The 15,070-nt window shown below is 40.7% G+C and overlaps 2 protein-coding genes across 2 annotated transcripts; both read left to right on the top strand.

The window, feature by feature from the left end:
• Positions 1-12,398: 12,398 nt before the first annotated feature.
• Positions 12,399-14,350, top strand: LOC138357081 (uncharacterized). Its single transcript, XM_069313640.1, has 2 exons — positions 12,399-12,670; positions 13,393-14,350. The coding sequence occupies exons 1-2, from the start codon at positions 12,399-12,401 to the stop codon at positions 14,348-14,350; spliced, it is 1,230 nt and encodes a 409-aa protein (XP_069169741.1).
• A 33-nt stretch (positions 14,351-14,383) lies between these two features.
• Positions 14,384-14,776, top strand: LOC138357021 (uncharacterized). The gene has a single exon (XM_069313586.1). It carries the CDS (start codon positions 14,384-14,386, stop codon positions 14,774-14,776), a length of 393 nt encoding a protein of 130 aa, XP_069169687.1.
• Positions 14,777-15,070: the final 294 nt, after the last annotated feature.

Below are 15,070 nucleotides of genomic sequence, written 5' to 3'. Positions count from 1 at the left end.
GAAGCTTGAGAAGTACCTTGATTCTAATTATGTGTGTGATTGTTTACATGATAAACTATATCATACAGTCAAGATAACTGATCAACATGATAAATGTACAGTAACAAAAAACTGTAGTCATTGTAAACTTACAGTTACACAAACATTGACTGAAAATAACGAACATGATGATGTTGTAGGTACTTCCAGTGGTTTGAAAAGACGTAAAGATACCGAGAGCAGTGCCACAAAACGATTGAAATTATTTAGACAGGATACAGAAGAAAACAGTGAAGAAGTAACAGCACGTGAGACAGTGCTAATGGTGACAGATAAGGAACTTGAAAAGTACTTAGAAAATAATTATGTAAAATTATGCCATTATTGCTCGCATAATACACTACGTCATATAGTCAGGGTTGATGAACATGATGTGCAAGTGATGGAAAGCTGTAGCATATGTAATCATACAGTTTTACGAGAGTTGATGGGAAATTACGAGATTCTGAAGACATTAGTGTACTTCAACATGCTAAATGGCCAAGGATACATGTTCTACAAGAGTATGTGTGCCATAAATGGAATGGAATTTGTGTCACCACTGGTGTATAGAAGGTGTGAAAATCATATAAGAAATGTAATTAATATGAGATGGCAAGAAGTGCAAGAAAACACTCGCCGTATAATATTTGACCAATATAAAAAACAGTTAAATATAGACCCCATTGATGGCTTCCTTAACATTGATGTGTCCTTTAGCGGATCTAGGAGCCCTTATTCACAAATTAGCACTGCTTTCCTAGTGGAAATGTTAACAGGCATGGTTGTGGACTTCAATGTGTTCTGTAAAAAAACCTGCATTCAGTGCCAAATGCTCAAGCGTAGGAAACGGAATTCGGAAATAAACGAGGCTCAGTTTGATGATGAGATGGATAAACATCTACCACATTGTGATAAAAACTATTACAGCAGTCCCAAAAATATGGAAGAGGATGCTGCATTGTTGATGTGGGGTCGATCACAAAACATCAAACTCAGGTATACAACTTTGGTGGATAACAGTAACTCCTCCTCTACCTACAATAAAGTTTGTGGAATGAACTATGGTGCTGGACCATATGGAGACGTTAAGGTGGAAAAGACTGAGTGTGAAAATTACTTAGTCGAGAGACTTGTTACACAGATCATCCATTTGGAGTCAAAAGGGGAGGCCGAAGGTAAATGGAAAGCTAAGTTACGAGACCTTTGGGAAGTTGATGGTTCACTTCAAACGAGCCATCAGGGACAACATCAACACAGACTGGAGAAAAATGAGGAAGGCCTGCCTATCCGGACTGTTCCATGAAACGTCCACAGATGAAAATCCATTACACCATTTCTGTCCTGAAGGCAAAAATTCTTGGTGTTTTTACCAACACGATCTTGCAAATAAAAAGATCCCACGAACACACAAGACCATGAATATCCCACAATCGAATGAGGACGAATTTGAAATCCAAAAGATCTACTTCAAGTTCTACGATGATCTTATCTCGGAGGAAAACATGAAAAAGTGTCTGAAGGGAAAGCCAAATGAGTCTCTACACAACCGAGTTTGGAATAGCGTCCCCAAAGACAGATCTGTAAGTCGTTCAATGGTTGAGTTCAGCATGGCAGTGACGGCCATCAACCACAATGCCGAGTCTCTGGGCAGTCTTACTGGTATACCTCAGTATGATATTACTATCTTGATGATGATGTCACCTTGAGGAACTATATTTCGGACCAATTATAAAATAGTTAGTATAAAATTAGTTGAATAATAAAAGTTTTGTATTTTTTGTCTTCCTTTTTACTATACAACTAGTTAAAAAAATATTGGTTGATGACAACAACTTTTCTGAAACAGAGGTATGCCCTAATATGTCCCCACTACAATGCAACCTTCGTTAGTAGGCTGAGAAGTGCGTTCTGGCTACTAGACATGAAAACGTGACTTATTATGTAAATCGGGCCTTGTATAGTAGACTGAGAAGTGAGCTCTGGCTACTAGGTACGACATATATATATATATATATATATATATGTCGTACCTAGTAGCCAGAACGCACTTCTCAGCCTACTATGCAAGGCCCAATTTGCCTAATAAGCCAAGTTTTCATGAATTAATTGTTTTTCGACTACCTAACCTACCTAACCTAACCTAACCTAACCTAACTTTTTCGGCTACCTAACCTAACCTATAAAGATAGGTTAGGTTAGGTTAGGTAGGGTTGGTTAGGTTTGGTCATATATCTACGTCAATTTTAACTCCAATACAAAAAAATTGACCTCATACATAATGAAATGGGTAGCTTTATCATTTCATAATCAAAACATTTGAGAAAATATATTAATTCGTGAAAACTTGGCTTATTAGGCAAATCAGGCCTTGCATAGTAGGCTGAGAAGTGCGTTCTGGCTATTAGGTACGACATATATATATATATATATATCATGCTTAATAGGCTAAATAGATAGACATCCTCGTCTACTAGTCTTAATATTCAAGAGCCCTGCAAACTTGGCCTACTGCGATGAGGGTCCTGAATAGTAGGCCAAGAAGTGAGTTCTGGCTACTAGGTACCACATATATATATATATATATATATATATATATATATATATATATATATATATATATATATATATATATATATATGTCATACCTAGTAGCCAGAACGCACTTCTGAGCCTACTATGCAAGGCTCGATTTGCCTAATAAGCCAAGTTTTCCTGAATTAAAATATTTTCTTGAATTTTTTTCTTATGAAATGATAAAGGTACCCATTTCATTATGTATAAGGTCAATTTTTTTTATGGGAGTTAAAATTAACAGATATATGACCGAACCTAACCAACCCTACCTAACCTAACCTAACCTATCTTAATAGGTTAGGCTAGGTTAGGTAGCCGAAAAAGTTAGGTTAGGTTAGGTTAGGTAGGTTAGGTAGTCGAAAAACAATTAATTTATGAAAACTTGGCTTATTAGGCAAATCGGGCCTTGCATAGTAGGCTGAGAAGTGCGTTCTGGCTACTAGGTACGACATATATATATATGTCGTACGACATGTATATATATATATGTTGGCTATTAGGTACGACATATATATATATATATATATATATATGTATATATATATATATATATATATATATATATGTCGTACGACATATATATATATATGTCGTATCTAGTAGCCAGAATGCACTTCTCAGCGTACTATGCAAGGCCCGATTTGCCTAATAAGCCAAGTTTTACTGAATTAATATATTTGCTCTAATTTTTTTCTGATGAAATGATAAAGGTACCCATTTCATTATGTATGAAGTCAATTTTTTTTTATTGGAGTTAAAATTAACGTAGATATATGACCGAACCAAACCAACCCTACCAAACCTAACCTAACCTATCTTTATACGTTAGGTTAGGTAAGGTAGCCGAAAAAGTTAGGTTAGGTTAGGTTAGGTAGGTTAGGTAGTCGAAAAACAATGAATTCATGAAAACTTGGCTTATTAGGCAAATCGGGCCTTGCATAGTAGGCTGAGAAGTGCGTTCTGGCTACTAGGTACGACATATATATATATATATATATATATATATATATATATATATATATATATATATATATATATATAATATGTCGTACCTAGTAGCCAGAACTCACTTTTTGGCCTACTATTCAAGGCCCGATTTGCCTAATAAGCCAAGTTTTCCTGAATTAATATATATTTTTCTAAATTTTTTCTTATGAAATGATAAAGCTACCCATTTCATTTTGTATGAGGTCAATTTTTTTTTATTGGAGTTAAAATTAACGTAGATATATGACCGAACCTAACCAACCCTACCTAACCTAACCTAACCTATCTTTATAGGCTAGGTTTGGTTAGGTAGCCGAAAAAGTTAGGTTAGGTTAGGTTAGGTAGGTTAGGTAGTCGAAAAACAATTAATTCATGAAAACTTGGCTTATTAGGCAAATCGGGCCTTGCATAGTAGGCTGAGAAGTGTGTTCTGGCTACTAGGTACGACATATATATATATATATATATATATATATATATATATATATATATATATATATATATATATATATATAAATATATATATATATATATATATATATATATATATATATATATATATATATATATATATGTATATATGTATATATATATATATATATATATATATATATATATATATATATATATATATATATATATATATATATTTATATATATATATATGTGTGTATATCACGAAAATAAACACGTGATTAAAAATGTGACAATGTCAGACCACGGAGGAAAAATGAAACAGGAATTTCCTTAAGTACTTTCGTATATTAATACTCCTTATTAATATACGGAAGTACTTAAGGAAATTCCTGTTTCATTTTTCCTCCGTGGTCTGACATTGTCATATATATATGTATATATGTATATATATATATATATATATATATATATATATATATATATATATATATATATATATATATATATATATGTATGTATATATATATATATATATATGTCGTACCTAATAGCCAGAACGCACTTCTCAGCCTACTATTCAAGGCCCGATTTGCCTAATAAGCCAAGTTTTCATGAATTAATGTTTTTTCGTCTACCTAACCTACCTAACCTAACCTAACCTAGCTTTTTTTGGCTACCTAACCTAACCTTACCTATAAATATAGGTTAGGTTAGGTTAGGTAGGGTTGGTTAGGTTCGGTCATATATCTACGTTAATTTTAACTCCAATAAAAAAAAATTGACCTCATACATAGAGAAAAGGGTTGCTTTATCATTTCATAAGAAAAAAAATATAGTAAATATATTAATTCAGGAAAACTAGGCTTATTAGGCAAATCGGGCCTTGAATAGTAGGCTGAGAAGTGAGTTCTGGCTACTAGGTACGACATATATATATATATATATATATATATATATATATATATATATATATATATATATATATATATATATATATATATATTTATATATATATATATATATATATATATATATATATATATATATATATATATATATATATATATATATATATATATATATATATATCTGGCGGCCTCCCAGATATCAGCTGTAGATATTTTCCTATCAAAAATTCTCCACTGTGGCCACCAACATTTTATACTTGAAACTAACCTCCACAGGAGGTAAGGTTCGTAACAGGGAGCAAGAGGATCACCTTGCTGAACACCTTCACATGATCTGATTTCGTGTTCACCAAAGAGCAGTTTTGACTCACCACCGAAGCACGATAATATGAACGGGTAGAGGGGCCGGAAATGGCAATGTACGGCACAAAGTCCTGCATCTCTTCTGGCCATGTTGAAGGCATTCTTAAAGTCACGTTTGAGCAGGGCCCGTTCATCAGAAATGTTGGTGATCTATGCTCGTGCTACATGGGCAGCCGCTTCACAGCCTTGGAGGATTTCAAATCCTTGCTGAATTACTTTCAGCAATTCACCCGCTTGCTGGCTGACTACCCTCGTAGCAGCCTTGGCATCCAGCCGTCGGAAAGTGTTGCCAACAGTGATTGACCTGATTCCCTCGTCCTTTTTTTTTTTGAGAGCACAGAGGGAGGCAACAAAAAAAAGAGGGAGATATATATATATATATATATATATATATATATATATATATATATATATATATATATATATATATATATATATATATATATATATATATAAATATATATATATATATATATATATATATATATATATATATATGCGAACAAGCCTGAATGGACCCCAGGACAATATGCAACTGAAAACTCACACCCCAGAAGTGACTCGAACCCATACTCCCAGATGCCACGCAACTGGTATGTACAAGACGCCTTAATCCACTTGACCATCACGACCGGACATAATGAGGTGATAGCCGAGGCTATTTGAACCACCCCACCGCCGGCACTCGGATAGTAATCTTGGGCATAGCATTTTACCAAATCACCTCATTCTTTGGGGCACACGTGAGGAACACAAATGCGAACAAGCCTGAATGGTCCCCAGGACAATATGCAACTGAAAACTCACACCCCAGAAGTGACTCGAACCCATACTCCCAGATGCCACGCAACTGGTATGTACAAGACGCCTTAATCCACTTGACCATCACGACCGGACATAATGAGGTGATAGCCGAGGCTATTTGAACCACCCCACCGCCGGCACTCGGATAGTAATCTTGGGCATAGCATTTTACCAAATCACCTCATTCTTTGGGGCACACGTGAGGAACACAAATGCGAACAAGCCTGAATGGTCCCCAGGACAATATGCAACTGAAAACTCACACCCCAGAAGTGACTCGAACCCATACTCCCAGATGCCACGCAACTGGTATGTACAAGACGCCTTAATCCACTTGACCATCACGACCGGACATAATGAGGTGATAGCCGAGGCTATTTGAACCACCCCACCGCCGGCACTCGGATAGTAATCTTGGGCATAGCATTTTACCAAATCACCTCATTCTTTGGGGCACACGTGAGGAACACAAATGCGAACAAGCCTGAATGGTCCCCAGGACAATATGCAACTGAAAACTCACACCCCAGAAGTGACTCGAACCCATACTCCCAGATGCCACGCAACTGGTATGTACAAGACGCCTTAATCCACTTGACCATCACGACCGGACATAATGAGGTGATAGCCGAGGCTATTTGAACCACCCCACCGCCGGCACTCGGATAGTAATCTTGGGCATAGCATTTTACCAAATCATTCTGGGGTGTGAGTTTTCAGTTGCATATTGTCCTGGGGACCATTCAGGCTTGTTCGCATTTGTGTTCCTCACGTGTGCCCCAAAGAATGAGGTGATTTGGTAAAATGCTATGCCCAAGATTACTATCCGAGTGCCGGCGGTGGGGTGGTTCAAATAGCCTCGGCTATCACCTCATTATGTCCGGTCGTGATGGTCAAGTGGATTAAGGCGTCTTGTACATACCAGTTGCGTGGCATCTGGGAGTATGGGTTCGAGTCACTTCTGGGGTGTGAGTTTTCAGTTGCATATTGTCCTGGGGACCATTCAGGCTTGTTCGCATTTGTGTTCCTCACGTGTGCCCCAAAGAATGAGGTGATTTGGTAAAATGCTATGCCCAAGATTACTATCCGAGTGCCGGCGGTGGGGTGGTTCAAATAGCCTCGGCTATCACCTCATTATGTCCGGTCGTGATGGTCAAGTGGATTAAGGCGTCTTGTACATACCAGTTGCGTGGCATCTGGGAGTATGGGTTCGAGTCACTTCTGGGGTGTGAGTTTTCAGTTGCATATTGTCCTGGGGACCATTCAGGCTTGTTCGCATTTGTGTTCCTCACGTGTGCCCCAAAGAATGAGGTGATTTGGTAAAATGCTATGCCCAAGATTACTATCCGAGTGCCGGCGGTGGGGTGGTTCAAATAGCCTCGGCTATCACCTCATTATGTCCGGTCGTGATGGTCAAGTGGATTAAGGCGTCTTGTACATACCAGTTGCGTGGCATCTGGGAGTATGGGTTCGAGTCACTTCTGGGGTGTGAGTTTTCAGTTGCATATTGTCCTGGGGACCATTCAGGCTTGTTCGCATTTGTGTTCCTCACGTGTGCCCCAAAGAATGAGGTGATTTGGTAAAATGCTATGCCCAAGATTACTATCCGAGTGCCGGCGGTGGGGTGGTTCAAATAGCCTCGGCTATCACCTCATTATGTCCGGTCGTGATGGTCAAGTGGATTAAGGCGTCTTGTACATACCAGTTGCGTGGCATCTGGGAGTATGGGTTCGAGTCACTTCTGGGGTGTGAGTTTTCAGTTGTTATATATATATATATATATATATATATATATATATATATATATATATATATATATATATATATATATATATATATATATATATATATATATATATATATATATATATATATTTTGTGACGATAATCTCTTTCAAGAGAGATTGAGCCTGCTCTTCCCTACGTAAAGTTACGTCCAGTCTACAAGTATAAGATGCCACATTCAAGATACGTCTACCAGTAGCACAAAACGTTTTGACCACGAGGCAAGACGTACCCTAAACCCCCAACTTCACACACCCTCCACGTTGGCTCGTCGCACCCTCCACATCGGTTCGTCGTCAACCAGCCAACTACCCATTATTATAGTTTGTATGTTGGTGGTGTTGTCGTGTTGATCCTTCTCTACGGACAACCCAACCCACAACTCGGTAAAGTGTTTATACTTTTCCAGGAGATCACCCTGGACGCTTCTGGCTCTTGGAGAGGGGCTCAACGTCACACATTTAGGGGATGTGGCTCCAACACTTAGCCTCATTGTCACGTGCACACACCTACTCGAGCCGCTGTGACTTCCCACTCTCTCCCTAGGTGATATGATCTCTTCAATCCCCTTTGACTTATTAGTATTACCTTCTAGTCTGTCCACAGCAGTGGTTCTTGGTTCTTTCTCTCTCCTTCTTTACTATTTCCTGGGAAGCCTCACTAGGACAAGGGCAAACACCAGCAAATTGGAATACATTTACTGGACAAAGCACATACACAATACATACACACATATAATAATAATGAATCCTATACTGTATACTATTACAATCAGGTTGCACTCCATCACCATCAGAACTCTATCATCAGCTTATAAGTGGTATCCTATCTTCTGATTCCCCACCTGATACTATCTACCTCTTCAAGTAGATCAAGTCTTATACTACAATGTTGCACTATCAGCAAGAGAATACATATATGTATCTATAGATGTGTACAAAGAAAATCAGCATGTGAATGCAATAACATATATCAGTGTAGATGTTCCTTGATACACAACAATGATCAATTGATCACTCTATCAGTCCTAGAACACATACACCTGTAGGTAATCCAGCCTACGTCTGTAACTCTAAACTTCAGTATAAAACACTCCTTGACATAAGAATGCAAACAATCACTCACCACTCACTGCGTCTTGCACGCTAATGACAACCAAACACTATCAACTCCCTACAAGTAATCCACCAGAACTTCCCTTCCACCTCTTGAAGTTCACTACCCTGATCTCTTCAGGTTCTTCTGGGTTTAACTACCCGGATCCTCTGCAGCTCCTCCAGGCTGCTAGCATGAAGTTTTCCTTGAGCAACTACGGTGCTTCGCCACTTCTGCTGGGTTCCTCCGGATCCTCTGCAGCTCCTCCAGGCTGCTAGCATGAAGTTTTCCTTGAGCAACTTCGGTGCTTCGCCACTTCTGCGGGGTTCCTCCACAGCTCTCCTGGCTGCTACACCATGAAGTTCCCTCGAGCAACTATGGTGCTTCACCACCTCTACAGAAGCATGTGACACTCCTCTTCACTGCTTCTCCTCACAGCTCGAGGTCCTCTCCTCCACTACCTTGGAGTCTCATCAATTACTTCATCTGTGCTGGCTTCGAAGTTCTCAGCAACTTCTTCCCCAAAGACAAACCTGCAACCCATTGACACTCCAATAAAAATGTTTCCCCTTTAACACAAACAAAAATAATCACACAATATGTTTGCCTCCAACCTCTATCTGTCCTCTACATACTGTGAGAGTGGACTTCCCCGTTGGGCGGGTCCATACTCCACCTCGCCCAGGGGGCCTCCACACTCTCCTCCGCCGCCCCTCAGTCAGTTGGCTCCAAGCGGTCCAAGGGAGAGGAAGCGCTGCACATCCCTCCGGCTGTCTCTCTCATCTCCGTCCTCTTATTTAGGCTTCCTGCCTTACCAAAACATGTCTAACTTATCAATAAACATTGCTTCTGTCGCTGGGCACATGACCAACTACAAGCAATCACTATGAACTGGCATAAATCGTGCTTACCACAGATTATCTGGTCGAGGGCGCTCCTACCTCTGACGAAGCCTGGTCAGGGCGCTGCCACTGCCCACGATAATGTCTCTGCGCGGCTTAATACTCTCCTAGCAGTCTAGGACTTGAGACCACAACGTTCTCAGCTCGATTCCACAGCTGGCACGTCTGCACCCTTCTCTTCTCTTGGAGATATATCACTAGGGGTTCCTTTCTGACGGGAGCTCAACGGAGCGCGGCTTTCCCCCTGCGATGTCTGGCCTCAACTGAGGTCAAAGCCCTCCAGAAGCGAGCCTCACGCCTCCAGCAAATTTTCCACATCTCCAAATCAGTCATTTATCTGCTTTCTTATGCACTGCCCATAATCTTAAACTGTTCATTGAATCCAACAAATTATTTTACATCTGTGTTATTGCCTCTATATTTCCTATACTTTCTAGGTAGGTCAGGCTTGTTGAATAACTCTCAAGGGGGAGACTCGTTTTTCCTGTTGGCTGAGATCATAACACTCCCCTCCCCTTATTTTTGAGAGTTATTCCAGTAGCAAAGCTCGGGATAATACATCCGCCACCACACTGTCTCGTTCTTCAACCGGATGATCTGCTTACGTACTCCCTTAGGAGTCTACAATTAGTTCGTTGCTCCTTGCAACATCTGGCTCACAACTCGCCAGAAACATGATCTTCTCACACACGATCTGACCTCTCTGGCACCTCTTGGCTAGGTTGTCCTTCTAGGACGCCTGCACTCCATCGGTCAACTCTACTTATTGTTTCCACCCTCCGTTTCCTCGTCTTCCTCTCTTCACGTCCAGAGTCAGACGTCTGCCGTCTGTACCTCCTCTGTCGTCTTCACACTTCCATCTACTGCTATTATACTTTCGTCTCCTGCCATCATACTTCACTCCCTCGTCTTCACCGACGCTCCTCCCTTTCGTCTCCTCATTTATCCGAGACCTCATCCTGTTTGACTTCCATCGAGTCCTCGGCTTTCTTCTATTCCTCCATGCTTGTATCATCATCCTCTTCCCACACTTCTCACCTTTATACAACTCCCTTTCTTCTCCTTCAACTCTTCTTCGTTCCCTAAAAGTTTCTTCGAGCACTGTACTACATCCAACAGCACTTGACCGTACATGTCGCTTTACTTCTCCTAGAGTGCTCGTAAGCATCTCTCCACACATACTGTCTCTTCCCCTTTCATTTTCTCGGCTATTACTCTTCTTCACTATCTCTCCTCCACGTTTTCTGTGAAACATGCCTACTCTTGACATCTCCCACAACTTAACTCCACTATCCAAATGCCTCTGTGCTCGTGTACAACTTGACGCTCTACTCCCGTCCTCAGTCTGCCCACATCTTTCCTCATTCCTACTCAGCACAGTTGCATTCGCCTTCCGACTCTTAATTTCAGCAGTCTGGGCTCTACTCAGGTCCGCTCTCTTCACATGATTCTTCTTCGGCTGGCCCATCTTCACTTTTGACCTCACCGAGACTTCATTTTCCTGGGCTGGACCTTCATCAAATAACCACGCTATATCAACGTCGATATCCTCTACTGGTTGAATCGACACTGTATCATCTTCTACAGCGTCTTCCTCGTCGGCTACCTCTGCCTTCGTCACTACCGAGACAGGGTACTCAATGGCTTGGCAGTCTCCTGACTCACCTCCTCGGATGTCAGTCAGGTTCACACTCTCAGGTGTCCCACCCGTGCCGTGGCCTTCTGGGCTCTCCTCTGGCACAGTCTCTGCTATGACTTTTGGCAACACCTTTGTCCCACACAAGTCATTCCCCAGGATCACTTGGACTCCTGGAACGGGTATGTCGGGGCACACTCCCAACATCACCTCTGCCGACACATATTCTAACCTTAGCTGGACAGCACATACGGGCATGTCACTCTCAGACAATAACCCATATACTTTCATCTTCCTCCTGCCAGCTAACCGTCTATCATTCCCAATCAGGCTTCTCGCAATGAAGCTCTGATTAGCTCCGGTATCTCTTAAGATACCCACTTCTACCTCAGGTTGGCCTCCTATACTGATCCAACCTTTGCTCATGAACGGCCTATACCTCTCATTCACTAAGTTCACCTTCTGTGGTTTGTCTTGGGACACATTAGTATATTTACTTCGGGGTTCACACATGGCCAGGGTCACAACTCTCTTGCCCTGCCAACAGTCTCGCATCACGTGACCCAGCCTACTAATATTAGAATCTAGCAAGCACATACTTTTATGCAATATTCATGACAACCCGAGTTGTGTTGTCTACATAATATTACCTTAACTATAGTAATAATTTAACTATAATCATTTCACCTTTGAGTGTTAATCTGTGTCTCTGTACGAACCAAGAGTGATAAAGAAGGGTTAACTTGAGGAAATTCCAGCATTGATGCAGGCTTACCACTCAAATTATAGTGTGTATGATTATATAGTGTTTTTTTTTTTAAGATAAGCAGCTCTATTTCGGAAACTAGTGGCTCTACTAATTCAAGTACCAGAAACAGTCCAACAAGGCTAGCAAATACTGCCATGATGTCTACTGCCAAAAATGTAAAAGCAACCCTCACTGGCATGAAGGGCCACTTAACCCGACAGATCAAAAATTGTGAGGATTTAAGTAATCAAACTCCAGTTAATTACGAAGAACTGGAAGGCTATTATAAGGTTGCACAGACCAAATACCAACATGTGCTCAAAAAAATCCTGAAATATCAGGATATCCTCGCAACTCCTAATATCAATGAAGAGGCAATGGATGATGTAATACAAGAAAATGCAGATTACGAAGATGAAATGCATGCAAAGTTACAACACTTTGACGATTTAATAACCACACATAAGGCCAATACAAATATTGCAGCCACAGCTTCCCAAAACTAGACACAACCAGAAGTCAAATTTCCATCACTCAGTCTCTCAACTTTCTTTGGTACAAAGGACGAGAGTTGGGACAACTTCTGGAACAAATTTGTTGATTCTGTGGATTCTATTGTTAATGCCAGCAAAGACGACAAAATTGACATATTTACAGGGTGTCTTAAAGAATGAAGCACTACAGTTGGTCTGTGATCTGACATTCACTGATGACGGTTAAGACAATGCAGTACAGCTCCTTAAGGATAATTATGCTAAGCCAGAAAGGACTATCAGACTTCTAACCCAGAAGCTGTTGGATTTTAACCCTCCAAATAGTACGGCTGACTCACTCCAAGCCTTTAGATTAGAGCTTGAGTCCTTGCTCAAAGCACTTAAGAACAAGGTCAACTTGGACGAATCCGACTGGATAATCCAAGTCCATATGAAACGCAATTTACCCAGTGAAGTACTGGATAAGTTGTTTGTCTTATATAACAAATTTTCTCTGAGTGTAAAGGAGATAAGCGAAGGTTTGTGTTCCATCATAGAAAGACAAAGAGATAACCCAGATGGAAAAGTGACATCTAAACCTTTGTCTACCACTAATAGTAGACAACAGAGTACAAACAGTATTCCAAACAAATCTAAAACTACTTCCCCCTCCCCAAAGTGGAAACAAAGAAGTAGGCACATATGCAGTTGGTCCCTCCAAACCTACAGTTAATGCGTCACCCAAATCGGTGACTCCCCAAGATGCTGTTAACGTCTGGAAACCATGTGTGTTCTGTGAACAACCACATGTCATATACTTTTGCAAATTTTACCCCGATCGTGCTACACGTATAAAACGACTCAAGGAGTTACGTAAATGTACCAAGTTTATAAGGGCACATAATCCCGACACCTGTACAACTCATATACGCACCTGTAATAGGTGCCATAAGGGTCAACACCATACAGCACTTTGTGGGGACTCAAGTACAAAGTCTGCCAAACCACAGAAGGAGGAAGGAACTACCACATCAGTACAGCTTTGTACTGTGTTACTTGGCATAAGTGTCTTCTCAACAAGGTCTGATCATAAATCAGCTCTACTCACTGCTCAATTGACCATTAAAAATGGAGAGTCCAAAGCCACCATATGTGGATTATTTGACCAAGGATCCCAAATGGCTTTTATCTCAAAGGAGTTGGTAGATGCCCTGAAACTCACACCTGTAAGAGAGACACGAATAGACATAGCAGGATTCCTGACTAACACAGGAGCCCGAGTCCTCAAGGTAGTACGACCTAAAGTACGTTTAGGAGGTTATGTCCGAACGATACAAGCTCTGGTAGTAGATAGATTCCCAACAGACCTGTATGTATATGGTCTAGGTACAACAGTCAAATTCCTGAAAGAAAAGGGAATCCATTTGGCTGATAAAATCACGTCAGACAACCTTTCCAATATTGGAATCCTTATGGGATTAGATGTCTACCATACGTTTATCAAAGGAAAGGAAGAAAAACAAGGAATGAGCTTGTTACCATCTGCAGGTGGCTATTTGCTAACAGGCCCAGTATTACGGCTGAAACAACCCGCACCTGTAGACCGCCAACTTGCCAACCCAGTAATGGTTGCATGACTAAGAGACCAGTCTCCACTGCAATTCAGAGACATGTCCGAGGATGAGCTTGATCCCCCTGTACATAAACTATGGGACCTGGCAACTCTCGGCATTGTCCCTGAACAACCTAGCCCAGATGACGACTGGACTTACAACCAATACCTGGACTCATTTATCTACAGAGATAATCAATACTGGGTCAGGTTACCATGGAAGCTGAATCAGCCTCAGCTACACGTCAACCATTTTATGGCACATAACCAATTAAGATCACAGGTGTTGCGCTTACAAAGACAGCCTGAGAACTTGAAGTTGTATCATGAAATATTACAGAAGCAACTCGATAAATTTATGGAAGTTGTCACTAATGATAACCCAAAGGACGGGCACTACCTGCCACACCACCTTGTACTGAAAAATTCTGCTACTACCCACTGCGGATAGTATTTACTTGCAGCTCTAAGACGAAGCAGAGTAGTGTTTCGTTAAATGACTGCCTTCAAACTGGCCCTAGCCTGAGACAAAGGCTATACGACGTGTTGTTAAAGTTCCATATTGGGACTTACGGATATACGGTCGACATCAGCAAGGCTTTCCTTAGGGTAGGTCTCTAAGAAGAAGACCGGAACTACACAAAGTTCCTATGGATCAAGGATCCTAACGATCCAAACAGTGAATTAATCACTTACAAGTTTGCATCTGTTTTGTTTGGGGCCACTTCCTCACCGTTTCTGCTTC

This window comes from Procambarus clarkii, chromosome 1, assembly GCF_040958095.1.
Source record: "Procambarus clarkii isolate CNS0578487 chromosome 1, FALCON_Pclarkii_2.0, whole genome shotgun sequence".
NCBI lineage: Eukaryota > Metazoa > Arthropoda > Malacostraca > Decapoda > Cambaridae > Procambarus > Procambarus clarkii.
The sequence above is the reverse complement of the archived record's forward strand: the minus strand, read 5'-3'. Positions and strand labels throughout refer to the sequence as shown.